This window comes from Echinococcus granulosus, assembly GCF_000524195.1.
Source record: "Echinococcus granulosus chromosome Unknown EG_S00052, whole genome shotgun sequence".
In the NCBI taxonomy this organism is placed as follows: Eukaryota; Metazoa; Platyhelminthes; class Cestoda; order Cyclophyllidea; family Taeniidae; genus Echinococcus; species Echinococcus granulosus.
In genome coordinates, this window is record NW_020170432.1 from 326,847 (window position 1) to 340,254 (window position 13,408).

General features: G+C 43.5%; 2 protein-coding genes across 2 annotated transcripts in view; both read left to right on the plus strand. All coding sequences in view use genetic code 11, as the record gives it.

Moving 5' to 3' along the window:
• Window positions 1-8,415, plus strand: part of EGR_06185 (GTPase HRas) — a gene marked incomplete at both ends in the record, with an annotated part of 11,582 nt that extends 3,167 nt beyond the window's left edge. Inside the window, one exon of the mRNA XM_024495434.1 lies at window positions 8,311-8,415. Within this exon, the coding sequence (XP_024350162.1) occupies window positions 8,311-8,415 (105 nt within the window). The remainder of the gene's footprint in view (window positions 1-8,310) is intronic.
• A 397-nt stretch (window positions 8,416-8,812) lies between these two features.
• Window positions 8,813-13,408, plus strand: part of EGR_06186 (hypothetical protein) — a gene marked incomplete at both ends in the record, with an annotated part of 19,270 nt that continues 14,674 nt past the window's right edge. Inside the window, 4 exons of the mRNA XM_024495435.1 lie at window positions 8,813-8,871; window positions 10,155-10,397; window positions 10,467-10,579; window positions 13,240-13,326. Of these exons, the coding sequence (XP_024350163.1) occupies window positions 8,813-8,871; window positions 10,155-10,397; window positions 10,467-10,579; window positions 13,240-13,326 (502 nt within the window). The remainder of the gene's footprint in view (window positions 8,872-10,154; window positions 10,398-10,466; window positions 10,580-13,239; window positions 13,327-13,408) is intronic.

The window sequence follows — 13,408 nt, forward strand, 5'->3', positions numbered from 1 at the left end:
GTCGAACTGTATTTCTCTCACTCACTTCGTCTTCTCATTCGAAGTGCCGGTGCCCAGTTTAACCTCACTTCGGAGGTGAGGATTTAATTTGTCTCAGTAGGCGGGAGGGGACGGAGGTCTCTGGACTATCTGAAGAATCGTTACACGCTAGCGAGCGAAGATTTAGCACCCTAGATGTTTTGGATTCGACCTAGTGTCCAGTTTTACCTGCTTACAAAATACCGGATGCTAAGTTGAAGTCGGAGGTTGAGATTACCACTTTTTGGTGGGCAAAACTGGTTTTTTTCATTGAAACCGATTTCTGAAAAATTCTTGTGCATCTAGTCCTATTTAGTTCTTGACAAAGTAGAATGTTTTAGCGGTCATTTATGCTCACAATTGCATTGGAAGCGTTGCTATTGTGATTAGCACTGTTTTGGGATTCAAATTTGCTGAAACAAGGTACTTATTTTGGTAACAATTCTGCTCTCAATTCCTGATGCAATAATACTTGGCGAGATGGACACTGACGTTTTGTTCTGAACTCATCAAACCAGAGTCAACAATCCGTTTCCCCTACACAAAGCTCCATCCGCACACAATTGGTTTTACTTTGGAGCAACGCGCCCTTCCACAGGCTGGACAATTATTTCTAGGACTACTTTATACGTGGGCAGTTGAATCGTTGTGTGTGTGTGCGTGTGTTTGTGTATGGGTTAGTGATGCGTTGGCGCCTTGCCAAATTCTCACCTGTGATTCCACTGGGTCAGAGTGATTCGAGGAAGATTTATCAGTTATTTTATGTTCCGCCCTCTCGGTTGGCGTCTGTAGCTGTTGTGTCTCTATAACATCATCGAAGGTAGGTCTTTTTAGCCTGACTCCGATCCGAGACCGAGCGGGTGGGGAGGTAGAAGAAGGTTAATGCTTTTAGCTGGGACTTATTTCTACTTAATCCGGAGGTCTATTGCTAAATAAATGAAGAGGTTTGACTGCCTTTTTACCACGACGTATGTACTCCGTAATTTAACTTGTTATTTTATATGCGTGGGCGAAGCTTGTGGGTGTATGTTTGTGGCAGAAATGTTAATGTAAACCAGTTTGTTTTACTAACCGAGACGCTTGTTACCTGCCTACCCATCTCTGTGGTTATTTACACTTCTGTTGGAAAAATTAATGCGCTAGGTGATGTTGTAGACACCGACTTTTGGAAGGTGGCGTCGAGAAGGTAGGGCTTACCTCCCACGGTGACATGTTGATTGCTGTGGTCTCTTACGCTTCGGTAGACTTTTCCCTTTGACCCTGAATGAGGTCTTATCGTCGTCTGTGATTATGATATGGTCCCGATCTCGATATTTATCTCATAACTTCCAATTTTATGGTAGACGTAGGCGAACTTTCAAAGGGTATTTTTTCCCTTCGTCAAACGCGCCCGCCTTAATGACAGACAAGAAATGGCACCTTCAATGCTCAGTTTCTGGGTCCTAGATGAAGGGCCTCATCGCTAACACGGTCTTTTGACGTCCAATTGATAATTTGTCGATTTGTTTGAATGTTTCCTTTGATTTTTTTTGCCCACTTTTGCTTCCTTAAAGCATCTCCTGAAGGGGTGTCAGTGACCTCACTATGGATTATTGTACGCATCACCGTGGTCGAATAATATCCTCTATAATCCTTTCTTTCCATCGCTTTCCCTCTCTCTCCCTCTCCACTGTGTGCATTTATTGCTTCTGCTCCTGATTTAACGCTTGCTTCGTTTTATTCGTGGGTGTCTAATAGCATTTATTGTCCTCGACTGCTTTCACTACTACGCCTTACGGAGTTTGAATCGGGTCATTTCTCTTCATTTTTTGATCAAGCAATGGCCCACACTTGATTCACTTTATTTAAGCTTCACAAGCCTAACTTATGATTTCCATTGCGTCAAAATCTTTTTACAAAAGGAGAAGCGGAGTGTTTCGGGAGTTAAAAGATCTTATGTTTGATTTGATCCAATATTGATACACTTCCATCTAGGCACCATTCAGAGTAGATGTTTCACAAAAGAGGGCACAATGAGTGGATGATTGGCGTTGCTAAAAACCCCAACTGACCTACCGAGTTCGGGCGTGTGTGTATGTGTATGAGCTTGCCTCCTTTAGGCCAGTTGGAAGAGTCGGAGGCAAGTAAGCATCACCGCTGTAGTAGTAGTAGTGGTGGTGATGAGTGGGCGGTTGTCATTCGGACCTGAGTGCGGAGGCTGTTAGGGCATTCTCTGTTGGCTAATGAGATCCTGAATCGGGAGTGTTCTCTTTCGGTTGAGATATGACAAATCCGAGTTACATTGGATGGTGTTCACTATCCTCTTTAAATGATGTTAGGAAGTGGTTGATCCTGCTCTTCTCTCCCCAATTTTCCCATCCTATATTTTGGGAAAACAAAGTCATAAAGATTGCTGCTTCCTGATAGCAAGGCGTGGATAGGTTTTATTCAATCTTTGGTGTAATAAATTGGTGTGTTAGCTGATAAATTAATCACCTCTCATCGTACTTTTCGCCCGAATTTATCAACCCTTTGCCAAAAATAATCCTTACTACAGTTTCATTGGCGCGCTTTCGAAACGTAGTTTGACTGTTTCCATTTAATCCCACGATAGTACAGTGTTTGTAAACCAGGATTTGCGTGTGTTTAATGTGCATACCCGGTCATTAATTTGAGTCCTTTCCTGAATTGATGTTAACACATGCAAGGACCGTAATAACCACTTCACTCGCAGCTTTGAAGCGGCGTATTTTGATCGTTCTCGTGCTTTTTCCTTCAACCGCCCAGGGTTGCTCTGGAAAACAACCCTGGAGATGGTTTGCTGTTCGTCCCTAAACAAGCCTCCTTTGATTTGACGGCTTGGTAAACTCGAATGGTCTGTACCTGGGAGTATCAAATCAGTTCTCTTTTAACCCCCTTTCTTTGTACCCCTCATATGGTGCTGCATCATCTCTTTGGGTCTCGGTATCAGGAAGACGAATCCTGGGTGCAGATAGCTCACCCTATTCTCAGCGGACTTTCAACTAACGCAGTCCAGGTGTTTTGTTCCTTGTCGTTTTCCTCCCCTCCAAGGTGCTTATTCAGTTAAGACCGGACCGTCTTGCGGTCCGCTGGAAACAAACGTGTTAAAGTTGATATCATGGATTGGTTGTGCAATGTGGAAGACGTGTATAACTCCTCGGTTTTACTCGTGTTTCGGGTCTATTTGTTGGTTCTTCAGTTCTTAATTCTCCGTTTTATTTCACCTCCTCGGTATTTGTAGCAATTTCGGAAATCTAACACCATTTTTTCTGTCCTGTATACCTTTGAACATTTTATCGGTTGCAGCATTCATGGGCTATATTTGGATCATCGTTTTCCCTCATAATTGGCGGTGTCCAGTCTTTACCACGAGTACTGTCCCAAACATTCTCCGAAATAACTGATCCATTCGGGTTAAGATGATTTGCCTGGGCTGACTGGGGGAAAAGGGAACATGGGGAAGTGGATTGTAAATTCATTCCCTACAATGTGAATTTACGTCAACGGTATTATGGCTGGCAGCAGTAGGAGGGAGTCTATTTTAGACCTGGCACAGACCTCACCACTACTGCTGCATGCTGCGTGTATGGCATGCATGCATGCACGCATGTACGCCTGGTTGCCACATTCCCTATTCGTTTTAATGGCTTTGGCAAAGCATGCACCGATTATTGTGGCCCACCCGCCGCCGCCTCTTCCCTGTGCTATGCATTCCATTCCTCCCGCATCCTTTGTACCATACCGTTGCCGTGCATGGAGATACTACTCATGATTCGATGCACGGTGTCTTTAGCCAAAAAATTTGAACTTAATGGTGTTTTACAATAGCTCAAAGTGAAGTGTAAGAATCGGGGTGTGATTTATCTTCCTTTTTACCCAAAAGACGAATGGCTGAATTCGTAGGATTTGATGGTCTCCTCTAGTTCCATTCCTTCTTCTTTCTCTCCTGTTTATGTCGCGTTTTTGATGGTCTTCATGGGTGAATTATGTGTAGTAAGAACTGGATGAAGGACGGAAATGCTTTCTTTTAATTGTTCACCCACAACCGCCCGTTTCTTGAACCCGCAGAACTTAATGGCATCTAGTGGTAACAGGGCACATTTTTGGTATCTTCAAACTCCCAAATACTCCACCGGCGTCACCTTTTATTGTCATTTGTACATCTGTGGGCATTGCAGAGTGTACGCAGATCTGTGGTAGTCACTTTGTATTTGAATGAGATTTTCAGTGCTTTAAAAGTCAAACTCAGGCATTCTCAAGGTCCCCACTTTCTTGAAAAGATAGGGGGAATCTGTTAAAGCAATAAAATGTCCAAAGCCTTCAATCTCCCCCCTTTAAGTCGGAGTTAGTTTTACCCTTCTTTTCCCTTTACTAAGTCTTCAAAATCTCGAACTGATTTTCTCTTTTGTGGTCATTTAAAGCATCTTAAGTTGGGTAATGTTGTTTCGCATGTTTCATTAGCGTCGGCACACAGCAAAGCCTTTTCCAAGAGCATTATAACTCAAATTCTTCTGCTCTTTATGACATTTTTTCAATGGCAAGTGTATGCACAGGCTTTGAAGGGTGCCTCAAAATCGGTGAGAATACGGGAAAGTCGGCATTCTTTTTTTGTCGATCTCTGTTTTTTTACAAAAAATGGCTTTAAATTTATACTATGGTTTTTAAAATCAAGCTTCTCATGGAAGTAATGTCAGATCTTGCTGAATTCGTTAGAGCCAGAGCTTTGAACGCCCATGAGCTATTCTGCCCCCGGATAAAAAAACTTTAACTGATGTCTACCATATTGCAGCGTTGCCCGAATCCGCTCTATCGGTGTTTAAAGGTAATTGTACCCTCATTCGTTCTTAGGTTTTGGGCATGTTGTCTAAGACACGCGGCAGTTTTGTTGGGAAGTAGTTTTTCTGAAGGTCTAATCTGAAAAGCACTTTCAAGAGGTCCATGACTTGAGGTGTTGTATTTTCTACAGCCAGCTAATTTTCGAGCGCCAGTAAAGCATGAAATATTTTGAAATTCTTGGGCTGTCTTAAGCGATTTATTATCAATATCTTCAGGATTAATGTACACGCATCCAATTCACGGTAACCTTTTTCCTGTTTGTCTCTCCTTGTCAGGTGTGTATATACTTAACATTTCATTAATCTCTCAGTAAGAGTATTGGCAACGCAAAACGTTTAGGTATTGAAACCCGGAGCAGATTCGAGTCACGAAGTAGCTTTCCCATCGGCATAGAATGGCTGAGACACTACTAGCACAAGCCGCTAGCATGACGACCGATTTGCGAAACATTAAATTCCCAAGCGCTCAAATCTGCGGTAAGGATTATAAAGTGTTGTAATTGTTTTCGGAACCTATTTAATCAAACCGTCAACTATTTGGAAAATAAGACGCCTATCTCCCTCTACTTTGCTAGAGCCATGCTCTTAGACTCTCCGTCTGTGTATATTACGATGACTCGTATGTACACACACACGCACGTGGCAGCGATCTTTTGGTATCTGCCGCCGCCTTCCTTTCCCCGCCAATTCCCGGTTAAAGTGCAAATCGGAAGGGGCAGCGGCCACTGTTTACGTGTTTTCGTCTAGGAGGAGGGCGTACGTTGGCACTGTGTCTTCTTTTTTCTTCTATAAGAAAGTAGATTGATTTGAGGTGTCTAGTTTTCGGAGTGATTTTTCTCTCTATACCCCGCTCTTCTCATGACCTAACGTTCCTTGTCGTTGTGTTTTCTGACTCTTTGATGGAATAACACAATGTTACATTGCATAACCAGTAGCAGCTTTGGTTGCAGATTACGAGGTCTTGTAACACGCTCTCTACACGTGCTCATTACTGCCAGGAGTTGAACCTTTGTACAACCCCAAGCTACTTCGGTGCATTGTTTCCTTGTCATTGCTGGTGTTAGCTATAGTATGTCGGTATGTTGTACAATTCGTATTCATCGCTTCTGCAAATTAAAGTGATTATTTGCCACGGAATAGCTATTTTGTATACCCATTTTATTTGCTAACCAGTGTTGGAAAGTTCACAGTGGTCACTGTCAATAGCCTTTGGTCTATTGCTCTGTAGGATAGACTGGTCAACCACGGTATAATTTCTCTTGAAGTTGCGAGACGGCGACTCCGATATTTAGGGTCGGTAGAATTTCCACCATCTCATCTCTGCTATTCTTCGACGCCCGATACTCAAGCAAGCACTAGTAGACGAACCATGACTATGAGGTCTTTTTACCTTTCATCAGTAATTTGCCTTCACAGATGTCTCTTAGTTCTGGAACACCCTTCCATAGCTTCCCGTCATTCTTTAAGTGTCAGGAAGTCTACTTAGCTTATTTAATTTTTTTGTACATGCAGCCATTTCCTTCACGGTATCTGGGACGTCTTGGTGTCTTGATTTTTACCTGAAAAGTTTGCGAATGAGGTGTAAATTTTTATGAAGCTACTATAAAATCCATTGCTTCGGTCAAATAAGGCACAGTGATCGAAGTTCCACGTCGCCTTTACCGAGGCCCCGATTCTCTTGAGAATGGGTGCTGAATGTCCTTCTTTTGGCTTCCATTTATCATTCTCTTGCGTTGATTCCCACCAGTCGCTCTTCTATGTATCCTTTTGGTTTCATTGCCTCTTTGTTGCTTTTACTGCTGGTCAACCACCTACCTGGGTCCCATTTCTTTGTGTCTCGCCAAAGTGTAAACTATTGTCGCTCATTCAACGCTGATTTCACCTCCTTACACACATCATAGGGCATACCTTAATTTTGAGTCACTTGTCTGTCAATTGGGTTTTGGTTTCTTTGTAAAGTCTCCGTGATGATATTCCTCTTTCTCTACCAATCAATCCATAGCAAGAGTAAAAGCCATTACTGTAACATCCGAGCCATCCCTGAGGGCGTTACAAGACACACGAATTCAGCGGTGGAAGATATTAGGGACTGGTAGTAGAGGTTGCATTAATAGGACTCCTCATTGTCATTGTAGAGGCCGAATCGCGAGAGGCTGAAGAGACTTAAATGCTACAGTTGTTTCATCTTTCTGTTTTTCAGAAGGAAAGGGGAAACGAGAAGAAAAAGCGCGGCAAGAGGAAATGCCATCTGCTGTAGTGTGGGTGCGATTACATTGACAAACTGTGCCACGGTGGAGTGACAGACAGACAGATACACACACACGAACTTGGCCAGTAAACATAAAATCGCGAGGTCATCACATCCACACACACACGGTCATCATCACCGTCTCAAATCCGCATTCCTTTAATCACTCCCTCTTTTGCCCTCCTCTCTCTATCTCTCCTCTGATTGGGCGTTCGCAGGTACACGCACAGTCGTCTGCATCCCCAGACCCTGTCTCCCAACATGCAATGACCCCTGACTTTGTGTACAATCCCACCCTGTGGCGGTTTTTTTTGCTCCTCTGTACATAGACCTCCCCCACCCCGTCCCTCGAACACTTACTTCTACCTTTCTGGTAATTTTATACCGAGTGTGTATAAACAGTCTCGCACCAACTTGTCCTAACCAGTTTCTTGTGTCTTTCTCCTTCTGCGATGCAGTGGTTTGTGTGCGTGTGTATGCTTCCCCATCCTCATTGCCATTAGCATCATCGCCACCTGAGAGGTCTTCTTAATTTCCCCAAATGCATACTTATTTATTACCAAGATTCGATGACTACTTCTCCCTCCCCATCGTCTTTGCCTTCCTTTGTCTTCTCTTTTTCTTGCTCGTGTCTCACGCACACACACATCTACCCTGAGTCCACGTTTCTCCTCCTATGTCCTTACATTGTCGATTTGTTCCTATGCTCTGCGATCCTACCGACTACTATCTATACATCTCCACCTGCCTATCTAAGTACCCATTCATATATATATATACAAACATATATGTATATGAATTAGCTGTTTTAGGGTATATAGGTTGAAAATAAGATGCTAATAACCCGCTTCTCTGTACCTCAGTCCCTTTATCCAATCCCTCTCCTTTTTCCACCCTGTCTCGCAGGGTCCGGGGCTCTTGAGCATTACGAGGCAAGTGGTATTGCATATCTGCCGATGTGTGGGTCTAACTTAGGCTGGAAGTCAGTAAGGCTGTAGTTGATCTCTGGAACGTTGAAGTTGAACAAGATTGTAGAACGCAATGTGCTCTTGATTCGAGCATTTTGGACGACTATTGGAGGAGAAATCGAGCGCAGGGTGCATCTGCTGACCTTCAACTCGTTTCTCTTAACTCTCGCCCGTGCTGCTATCACCCTAGGTTTTGACGGATTTAACCAGCAAAACTCCAAGTTTTTGCCCTTGCATACAGGAGAAGGTGCAGCTGTTGGAGATCGCTTGGGGAAGCCTGCCATCGAGAACAGGTTCAGCAGATCATGCTAATTCTCGCCGAAGCGCATCTGTTTTCTACGAGTAGCCTCGGAGTAACAGCGGGAAGTTCTCATCACCGGGGGGCAGTCGAAGTTGTTGGCACTCAATGCTTCTAGACTACAAGCCATAGTTCGGAGCTTTCCCACGGCGTAGAATGCCGAGTTATTAGTTTTTTGATTACCGAGTCATTAACTCCGAATGATTGATTGAATCCTTGTGAAGGAATCCTTCTAGACGAAAGCCAATAATGACTCCTTATGGATGTTGAATCACAAATTGGCAGCTAAGTCTCTTGCGTGTTTGGTAAAAGATGATTTAGGGAAGGGGATTCCCTTTTACGATGCCACCGACTCTCTTTAGGGCACCTCTGAAGGCACACCGTTAAGGAATAACAGCTGGCTACTTAAGGCCTGAGGTCGTGGTCGGTCGTCTGTGTTGTCAAGATGTTTGGACAACCTGTAGAGATTGAACAACCCACCTGGTTAAATAAGCGCTTAACCAGGTATTTGCACCGTAGCTTCTGCGTTCCATGTTCACTTCTTCCTCACCAAGGAAGAAGCTTCGCTAGGAAGGGCCGCATTACGGAATTAACAGCTTTACAGTGTCACCAGCTCAATCCACTGTGAACAGTCGAACAAGTAAAAATAAAGCACCTTAAGAGAATTTTTTTCTCCTTCGGTCACCACTAAATATCCCAAAGAAAGAACTGCGTACCCTTTGACTGGCAACCTCGTCTCCTTCGTCATGAGGACAAGCAATGATGATGTACTTAATAGATAATAGGGTGACACTTTCAAGTGATGTCGCCAGTTTTTGTGTAACCAGTGATCTCATGCCTAGACCTGCGAGTTACCCACTCAGTTTGATGGTCTCATCTAGGTAACCGTCAAAGATGCGTCACTGTGTGGTTGAGGCAGCACATCCATTCAGCTGTAACTACCTTCGTCCCATCAGTAAATGTCGCCGCTATGTAGGGGAAGAACTGTGATTTCCAATAAAAAATTGATAAAACACGATCTACTATCATTGAGATTACTGCCAGATGAAAGTAGGAAATGCTCTTTTGTCAGTAGATACCACTCTACTGACAGGTAACCTAGGCGTGTCTCGCTTCCAACGCCCATTGGTCAGCATCGCGACATCGGGCTGAGTGATGATTGGTGCTTCACCCGTAGACCTGTTGGCCTTGGCTCCTCTTGATCAATTTATCCTCTCCTCTCCTCTTCATTTGATTCACAATGGAGAACTTTGTAGTAGTTCATCCCCACCCTGTTTCGATTAGTCTCCGCGATCTTGAAATGGATAGTGAGGTGTAGCCTTTCTTGTATTCTACCCTCATGGTGACTCACCAAGGCTCCTTCCTGCCTGTGGAAAAGGTTAGCTACAATCAAAGAAAACGATATATTTGGCTATTTCATATTCGTATAAATGTTTTGTCAAATTCCGCTTGGTGACTTTGGGAAATCGAAAGGGAAGCTGTTCAAGCAGAGAAGGGGCTTCGCGCTGTCCGATTCGATTCACGATGTCGCGGGTGTTTCTGAAAGTGGTATCTTGGGGAAAGAATTCCCACAGATTCTTTGAATTCTGTAAGATCACTTTATTAGCTTGCACGAAAATACTCGAATTTGTAAAATAGCCGTACACACAATCAAGACATGAATTGAAGATCCTGCCTCACCGACAGTCGTCTATGCTGGCAACTGATGGGTTAAATCGAAGGCGGTCGTGGTTCCAAGAGTCCAACCTACAGTTAAGCTTGGTTTGCATCATTTCGAATGCATAAAGAAAGATTTCAAAAACTTTTTGTGAACATCTACTATATATCTTCGCAGCTATAAAATGTGCATTGACAACAACATTCGACACCTTGAATGACATTGACGTATTATGCTTATCTATGTACATACTAGTAACGAAGCCCACCACTCCGTTACTTTGGGTGATGACCGAACTGCCACTTTGGTCTCCTTCAAGTAGAATGGAAGGTCTTGTCCAAATTGAAGAACATCGTCCAACTCATCTTGTTAGGTATACTAGTTTGTGAAGGCAGGAGAAGTCGGGATTTCCAAGGATGTACTTTGATGTCGAGTTTAGCAGTGGAATACCACCGTTGACGATTCGGTTGACTTGGGTGGCTGAAGGGAGACGCAAATCAGATGCCAGAATTATAAAAATGTCTTTTTATTTACTTCCTGTTGATCAATTACCGAGTTCAGCTGACAAATTGACAAGTTTGGTGGTCTCCTACAAGTACCCTGATGTAGCAATCACACATTGTCAGGCCTCCTGATATGCCCTTTTCATGGAGCGGGCTGAAGGCAGCGCTAATTCAGTGAGGGCTTAGAGACCACGGAAAAAGCAGTTGGTTTTTCTAGCCTGGAGTGAAATACTCAACTTGGTTGAGCAAGGACGGGACGCAACAAAAAAGAACAACACTTATTTCTATTGTACTCGATTGGAGTTGTGTAAGCACTTTGCAAAGTCATGACATTAAAATAGAGATTCCCGCGTCGCCTTTTGTCTGTTGCTAAGTCTTTTACAATGGAAAAATGAGGCCTATCAGTAGTATTTCATTGCGCTTTACGAATGACGAATTGGGATAAAATTACCCTTGCAATTGGCACGCTGTGCAACTAGGTGTTCTTCAAAAGTAGACTCACTAAATCTAACATCCCTCCTGATTACCAAATGGCAGTTTCAGCACCCGAAGTTCTCTTGAAGATGTTAGTAGGTTCTAGAGGTTAGTGACAGGGAAAAAGCAGGGACAGAACTCGATACCACCGTCAGAAAGGCCGAAACAGGAAGGAGTGAATGAACCTCTTGTCAAGGGCTAAATTTTCGTTGAATATGTACAGATGTAGAAGGTTACAGTTAAGGTCGTTTCAAATCATACTACTGATGCACTTCAAATTCAGTAGCATTCAATGTGAGTGGATGGTTTGCGTGCACGCGTCTCCGTTGGGTCGACAGAAAGTCTATCAGAGGGAGGAAGTAGTAGTAATAAGGTCAGCTGTACGTGTATATGCGTGTGCGTGTCTACAGTGGTGAATATAGAAGCTGGCTGAAAGAGCAGGACTGACTGGCGAGCTACTGACCTCGTATTTACTTCGAGAATTAGGTAGTTTATCCCACTGGATCTGGCATAAGACACAACTTCCAAGTAGGTTGGTTGGAAGGGCACTAGAAGACTCCAACGGATGTCAGCTACTAATTCAACACCCCTCAATTTCACCATATTACTTGCCAGACACATACATACACACACAGGGTACGTTGAAATCACTACAACGTGTGACATTTGTAGTAAACTTACCGCAAATATGTCAAATTATCCACTTTGTTTATCGTTGAAAGCCCACCACGTGCTAACAGCTAGGGCTCTTCAGCTCATACAGCCAACAGCTAACAAGGATGAAAAGCAGTCTTCAAGTGCTTCCATTCTTCTTCTTCTTTCGTATTCTTTTGTGGTTTGAAGCAGTTTTGAAACAATTTAATGCCGCCCGACTGTATGCTACTGATGGCAAGCCCCAGCTTTGGCAGGGTAATCATCGGTGTGTGTGTACGAGCGCTAGTCCGCATTTAAATGGGTAGGCTGAATGCCAAAAATCCATGACATTGTACATCTTCACACTTTGGTGATCTGTAAACGGAAACACATACATATAGAGAGAGAAAAAAGAGTACGTTTAGGGCAATAGCATTTGCCTTAGTTTTCTGCTCTTTCCGTGCCTGCGTTTGCCCCCTGGCCCTCGGTCCCTAGGTGAGCCTTCAACGGGGTTCCCTTCAGCCTGTTGCACCAAGCAACGTAGACTACTGTGTGTGTTTGTGTTTGTTTGTTTGATTCCATCCTGGAACACGTTCGGTTTACTACGTAAACAGGCCTTGGCATAGTGTCAACCTTGACTAAATTGAGGACCGAACATCAAACCGTGGTGACAGTAGCCTCTCCGATCTGTGGAAACAAATAAAATGATGACATGAAACCTAAGTGTAAACTGCATAGCTTTGTAGGTGCAAACTCTGACTTGTTGGAGGTTGACAATGAGAAAATGGATAATTGTTAAAGCAACACCGAATACCTCCGGTGGGTTAGTTTGGTCCAATAGTTATTTACCATCGGGAGAGGCGAATTTTCTGCCAAGCTTAGTCACTTTCACCGGCTGCTACCATAATGCAGTGACAGTAACTTCTTGTACACAAGCTTTCAACACCAAGAAATGCATAAAAAGAAAGATGATTAAAGTTTAGGGTACGTGGAAGAAAAAGTGGAGGCTAATAGTGATAGAAGCATTGGTAACATCAAATTTATTCTTTAAAATAGTCGCCACAGGCGGCTTATGACATTCTCTCGAAGGCGACCAGCCTGGCGCATTCCAACCCCATAAAAGGTTTTGTCGACAGTAGATGGAAAACAATCGAGCTCCACCTATCTCCACTTTCTTTTTTCTTTTCTTCCTTGTATGTTCTTTCTTCCTACCTATTCAGCTGTCCATTTATCTCACATTGTCATCCCATTGGGTTACCGTCCACTGTCTGTCAGTCGTGTGACTGTCTGACAGTTTTGCTAATAATAGGTGATAGCCATCCCCTTATCCTTGGAAAACTACCATCAGATGAACAGGGGAATGAGAATGATGATGAATAAGAAAGTGAGGATGATGGAGAGGTAGCATCTCTCTCTCCCACCACCTCTTCCTCTCGCCCTCCCCTACTTCTTCCCCCAGCCCAATTGAAGTGTCCAATATAACTATTCCACGAATCAGTTTTGTGACAGCTCGATCAGAGTATGAAGTCTCATCTGGACTTGTTGCGTCCTGTCGTATTCATGGAAAAGTTTAAAGCACTTCCTTTCTTCTAATTCACTGGCCAGTCCTCAATCACCTCTACAATAATAATGAAGTAGATAATGAGAATGTCACTACCTCTGAGGATGTGAAAAAAAAAATTGATTATGAAGGTAATGAAAGAGAAGGAGGAGGAGGAGGAGGAGGAGGTTCATCTACAATTGTTTGGACTTTAGCAAGTGACCAATTCACAGT